The 6,155-nt window shown below is 57.1% G+C and overlaps 1 protein-coding gene across 1 annotated transcript; it reads left to right on the forward strand.

Annotated features, from left to right (window-relative positions):
• The first annotated feature begins 307 nt into the window (after positions 1-307).
• EVX2 (even-skipped homeobox 2) lies at positions 308-4,149 on the forward strand. The gene is made up of 3 exons (XM_003406209.3): positions 308-861; positions 1,784-2,055; positions 3,430-4,149. The coding sequence occupies exons 1-3, from the start codon at positions 435-437 to the stop codon at positions 4,147-4,149; spliced, it is 1,419 nt and encodes a 472-aa protein (XP_003406257.3). The 5' UTR covers positions 308-434.
• The last annotated feature ends 2,006 nt before the right edge of the window (positions 4,150-6,155 follow it).

Here is a 6,155-nt window from a genome sequence, read left to right on the forward strand (position 1 = left end):
ACCCCTGGGCGAGCAGAGCGGGCTCCGAGCGGGCAAAGGACCAGAGCCTTCCTCTTCACTTCTTGTCTCTTCTCGCCTCCTACCTGGATCTATTTGTCTGCTCCGAAGCCGCCTTCATTACCCACTGACAGGAGCGTGTATTTATTTGCTTATAAACCTGTTACAATAAATGATCATTCGAACGGCGTCATTCGTACCTTAATGACGAGCGGGCGCTACTTTTTGATGAATGACATCTCGGGCTCGGAAGGATGTATGGGTCATTTTGACCAGTCATTCCCTCGCTCTGGCATCCCACAATTTTTCCGCCTCCCTCCAAAAGAGATAATAATACTTAGAGGCGTTCGCTGGGGCTGAATGAGAATTAGCCCTAGGCGCAGCCCATCATTAGGACGGGGCAGCCGGGCTACTGTGACATTTTTTAGAAAGCTGAGATGATGGAAAGAATAAGAAAAGAGATGATTCTGATGGAGAGAGGGCTGCACAGCCCCACGGCAGGCAAGAGGTTCTCCAACTTGTCCGATTCGGCTGGCAATGCTGTGCTGGAGGCCCTGGAAAATTCGCAGCACCCGGCTCGCCTCAGCCCGCGCCTGCCGTCCGCCCCCCTGCACGGCGCTCTAGGAGACCTCCCCGCCAAAGGCAAATTCGAAATAGACACTTTATTCAACCTGCAGCACCCCGGCAGCGAAAGCACCGTCTCGTCCGAAATCGCCTCAGCCTCTGAGAGCCGCAAGAAGCCGGGTCATTATTCAGAGGCGGCCGCCGAGGCCGACATGAGCAGCGACGTGGAGGTGGGCTGTTCTACGCTGCGCTCCCCCGGCAGCCTCGGTGCTGCGCCGCTCAAGGAAAACAATGGCAAAGGTAATCGACCGCGCCGCCCGCGCCGTCGCCCTCTTCAGCCCCATCCTCCCTGCTGACCCCCGCCGGCCCTTCCCCGTCCCTTTGCCCCTCTCTGGCCCTCTGCACGCGAGCTGCCAGGAACTGGCTCCGGCGGGGGCGGGACGATGCTGGGGACCGTGCCCTCGCGCTCAGCTACTTGAGCCTCTCAGCGTGGCACAGGCCTGGGGCGCCGAGCCGCCCCGCTCGTTCCGGCTCCTGAGCCGGAGAAAATGTGTCCGAACACGGGTCCAAAAGCCCGAGCCACTCTAGCGACCCCGGGCCAGCGGATAAGCCACGCTCAGAGAAGGGTGCATTGGGCAGCTGCTCCAAACTCCTCCGCCCAGTGCCTGTGAGCCCCGGGGGCCAGGTGGAGGAGGCATTCTTCTGGGTAAGCTGGAGGGAGCTTCGCTGGGCACGTCTGCTCAACCCGCTTGGGTCAGCAGGAGAAAAAGAGATGAAAAGTAGATTCCACGCCCTAATGGCTCGGGTTTGAGCTGCTGCTGTTTTACTAATCTTAAAATAATTTTAACCTAACCCAAAAGATTGTCAAAGAAAGGTTAAAGGCCGTGCAGAAAACTGCCCGGCGATCTCCATACCATTGCAAACCCAGAGCTTCTCAAACTACACCCGGAGGTAGGCATTTTCCCTTGGCCAATTTCCTCCTGAGTTGAAATTTACTAATCGTAAAAACCAAAAAAATTCTAATTCCTTTCTTATTTAGTTATCAAGGGCTCCCCAAACTTTATTGATTCCACTAACGGCAGCAATTTGTAAGCATGACAGACTCCATCAATTTCAGCAGCGCCTCGCCTTCCTGTCGCGGCTTCCTCCATCGGTGCGCAGCCCCGGCGCGGGGCTCCAGGTCCTCCAGTTACTCATGCGCTGTCGGCCGTTTCTTTGCCAGGGTACGCGGAGAGCGGCTCGGCCGCAGGAACCACGACGTCGGCGTCGGGCTCCGGCCTCGGCAGTCTACATGGAGGCGGCGGCGGCAGCGGCGGGGGCGCGGCTCTGGGCGGCTCCGGCTCCGGCGCGGATCAGGTGCGGCGCTATCGCACTGCGTTCACCCGGGAGCAGATCGCGCGCCTGGAGAAGGAGTTCTACCGGGAGAACTACGTGTCGCGGCCCCGCCGGTGCGAATTGGCCGCCGCGCTCAACCTGCCCGAAACCACCATCAAGGTATCGATTCCAGAGCGCGCCTGCTCAGGCCTCCCTGGGGGAGTCTGGGTTGATTTTTGTTTATTTTCCCCTTTCTGGGTGGGTGGATGTTGCTGAGGGTCTGGAGACTCGCCGGGGGTTGGGGGCGAAAGGGTGTCACAAAAGGAGTTGACTTATTTATTTCTTGGCTGCCAAATCCGAAAGGTTTGCCGGCCTGGCTGACCTGGGAAAGCCCCGCAATGGCGGCGCCTCCGCCGCAAACGCTCGCCTCGCCTGGGTTCTGACCAGCTCCTGCCCAGGTGCCCTTTGCCCATGCCTATGGGGTGGGGATGGCCCCACTTGCCCCTCGGCGGCAAAGTCGCCTGACTTTGTTCCTCTAGCACGAACCAGAGGTGACACTTTTCATTTGTTCTTGATCTTGGAGATTTATTTTCCACATAAATCGTTACAACATGGAGAAAAGGATACTGTATTTTTTTTTTAATCGATTGGGTAGAGAAAGTAGTTTCCTAAACATTTTTATCTTGGGCAACGAGGCAAAGGCAACCTCTTGGGGTAGGGGAAACAATGAAATTGTCCTTATTGTCTTTAGGTGACTAATTTTATTATACGCCAAGCTGAGATAGCCAGAAGATTGGGCGCCTTCGTGAACACTTCCCCGGGGATTCACATCCTAGAAAAAATAAATAAAAAGGAAACTACACGAGGCTAGGGCAGGGGTGTAGAACTCTCTCTTCGGTTTGATCGGGTTCTTTCTTTAATTTAGGGTTGTGACGAATGATATCTAGTACTTTACTAGATACTGTGTTGGGAGGCGTAGAAAAGTCTCCTTCCCAGTGTAAGGGGACATTACTCCCGCCATTCATTTAAGGCAAATGATTCTAACAAAATCATCCCTTCAATATAAAAATCGTATCCCTGCCCCTAGGGGTAGGTCCTTACAGCTCCAAGGGCTCAAGACCTCGCGCTCCCACCCATCAGAAAAGCTGTTGCGGCAGCCTCTCTTCCAAGGCTGCCCAGAATCCCTGTACAAATCCCAGGACTGAGAGTCGGGTGCTCAGCGAGGTCGGGCACCGATGGGTGGCGGGAGGGAACGGAACGGCTGGGTGGGGATGAGAAAAAGCAAGAAGCAAGAAGGAAGGGAGCAGGAGCCCCAGAGCCACAGCAGTCAGACACACCGGAGAAGACTTTGCGCTCAGGGGGCTGTGCCCCCGCCGGTCCACATTGCAGTCCTCACTGTCCCAGCTGAGCCAGCTGAGGGGACTCGGGGCTGGGCCCAGTCGGAGGGGAGTAGGCCAGGCCACCCGGTGGCCCGGGAGGGACAGGAAGGCCTGGGGCGGGACCGGGGCCACGAGGCGCTCCCTAACTCGGGCCGCGGCGCGGCTCTCCCCGCAGGTGTGGTTCCAGAACCGGCGCATGAAGGACAAGCGGCAGCGCCTGGCCATGTCCTGGCCGCACCCGGCCGACCCCAGCTTCTACACCTACATGATGACGCACGCGGCCGCCACCGGAAGCCTGCCCTATCCTTTCCACTCGCACGTGCCGCTGCATTACTACCCGCACGTGGGTGTCACGGCGGCCGCTGCAGCAGCCGCGGCCTCTGGCGCGGCCGCCGCCGCCTCGTCGCCCTTTGCCACTTCCATCCGCCCGCTGGACACGTTTCGGGCCCTCTCGCACCCCTACTCGCGGCCCGAGCTGCTGTGCAGCTTCCGTCACCCGGGTCTCTACCAGGCGCCCGCGGCCGCCGCGGGGCTCAACAGTGCGGCCTCGGCCGCGGCGGCTGCAGCGGCGGCGGCGGCGGCGGCCTCTTCGGCCGCGGCGGCCGGGGCGCCCCCCAGCGGCGGGTCCGCGCCCTGCTCGTGCCTCAGTTGCCACAGTAGTCAGTCGGCAGCAGCAGCCGCTGCAGCCGCCGCGGCGGCCCTAGGCTCCCGGGGTGGCGGTGGCGGCGGCGGGGCTGGCGGCGGCGGCGCGGGGGCCGCGGGGGCCTCGGACTTCGGCTGCAGCGCCGCGGCACCGCGCTCCGAGAGCGGCTTCCTGCCCTACTCGGCCGCGGTGCTTAGCAAGACCGCGGTGAGCCCGCCCGACCAGAGGGACGAGGCGCCGCTCACCAGATAACTACGTCGCCGCCGCCAGGGGGCTGCGCCCGCCCCTCTGCGTGTGCCCGGGAGTCCCCAGTGCGCCCCCTGCGCTCTCGCGCCCTCGATGCGCCCCTGGGCTCTCTGCACGCTACCCGCTGCTACCGTTGCCGCCAGGGGGCGCCCCGGGGACCCAGCGGCCGAAGGGAACCTGCCCCGAACTGGGGGGAAGGAGCCGGCCCGAAGGTCTGGCGAGTGCCCCCCCGCCCCCCCCACACACAAATTGTTTCTATTTTTGTATTTGCCACCCAGCCGCTTCTCCTCTGCCTCTTCTGTGTGTCTGGCCGCCCAGGCCCCGCTTCCCGCCTTTGTTCTGAGCTCTTGGTCTCCCCAAAGACAACTCTCCCCCTCTGAGTCTCGAGCCGGGCTGTGCGCCCTCAGGCCCCCGTTACTCGCTGAACCGCGTGGCCAGAAGCAACCGAGAACCAAAACAAAGAGAGGAATGGTGTGCACTAGTGCTTTGTGCGGGAAAAGCCACCCTCGAGGATTCTCCTGCTGCTCTTTCACTCCCCTCCTTCCTTTCTTTTCTTTAAACGAGGGTGGAGGGAGGTGGCAGTTTTTCTCTCAGCCTTAGCTTGTTAGGGGCCCTGCCTGAGGAGAAAGGCAGAGTGGAGGTCTGAGAAGCCCCGGAGAGCGGATAGCACTGGCGGCTGCGGATGTGTCTGTGAGATTGTTTACCGCATGCGGGAGCCAGGCGGGTGGGGCTGTGGCCGCCTTTCCCCCGGAAGGACAAAGCCCAGGTGGGAAGGGGTAGCGGTCGCACCCTGTCTACCTCCATCCACCTCCTTTTTCTCTTTCGGTTTTCGGTTTAAGTGCTAAAGGAATGGAAGCATCTTGAATGTTTTAGGCAAAAAGTGATAGCTAATGAGGCTGCCACAGCCAGGCCAGGGAAGAGAAGGGAAGGGAACGCAAGGGCAGGGCAAGATTGACAGATCGCTACCAGGTTCCACTCGATCTGAGAAATACTTGAATCTCTAGATAATATGATATGATCTTGAAGCATTTCCTTAGACACTTTTCTAAGTTCGAACTCTCTCCTCCTCTTACCCCTTTCCCTCCTCGTTTTCCTTTTTCTGGGGTAAAATGGTTCTTGGCATATTTCTCACGCATGTCTATTGCGCCTTCGCCTCTGCAAAGCCACCGCTGGGTTGCTGAGACCCGCTCTGCCAACTCTGGCTACTGGAGGGGTTTCCTTGAACTTGAAGAAGGCACATCAAAATCCACCAGTGTTACTGCCACGTCAATTTTGATGCTAATAATGTGCAGATTATGACGAAAATTGCCAATCATGCTCTCTGATGGACCTCCTTTGAATGTGGAATTGGAGAAAAGTTCCCCGCATGGAGACCTGCTGTCAAGTACTAACAACCCGCTAAGGGAAGTCATTAGGAGAGACGGATAAGAGACTGGGTACATAAAACATTGTTCTCGGTGCATAGAATGTGTGTTATTTAATGTTATCTCTGTTACCTGAAGTAATTCCGCAAAAGAAAGCCACGTTCTTATCATCTCAATTGCCAATTTTCATTTTGGTAACTTGGACGCCCTGGGCAGACTTTTCTCTGTTAAGTTGATATTCCACCAATGTGAAAAGCCTCATTAAATCAAGCCCAGATATTTCCATAATGCTCCCCGCAGAGCCACTTCGCTCCTCACATAATGAGATTTTCTGAAGAGTTGAAGCCCTAAAATAACTTGCTAGTGCATGTTTGGGCCCAGGGAAGTGGGTATATGTGTGTGTGTATCGAAATGTAGGTCTGCTGCCTGCATACGTGTGTATGTGTATATATATATAGATTATATAGAATTCATATAGTATATATATATGTACCCATGCTCTTAAAGATATACGTGTGTAACACACAATCCATATATACACATGGGCAGTATTTTCTGCAATTTATTTCAAATTCTTGTCCTGATACTTTTGGTTATTTTAAAGACACTGGATTTCAAGTTCTCATTTCCTCAAAATAGGCTTTCAGG

Source organism: Loxodonta africana, chromosome 6 (assembly GCF_030014295.1).
Source record: "Loxodonta africana isolate mLoxAfr1 chromosome 6, mLoxAfr1.hap2, whole genome shotgun sequence".
Taxonomy (NCBI): domain Eukaryota; kingdom Metazoa; phylum Chordata; class Mammalia; order Proboscidea; family Elephantidae; genus Loxodonta; species Loxodonta africana.

What these genes read in the sequence shown, in the direction of transcription:
- EVX2 (XM_003406209.3), top strand. Translation starts at nt 435, where the DNA reads ATGATGGAAAGAATAAGAAAAGAGATGATTCTGATGGAGAGAGGGCTG. An exon ending in CAAGGAAAACAATGGCAAAG is followed by an intron (nt 862 to 1,783) that starts GTAATCGACCGC and finishes TTTCTTTGCCAG; the next exon opens with GGTACGCGGAGAGCGGCTCG. An exon ending in TGCCCGAAACCACCATCAAG is followed by an intron (nt 2,056 to 3,429) that starts GTATCGATTCCA and finishes CTCTCCCCGCAG; the next exon opens with GTGTGGTTCCAGAACCGGCG.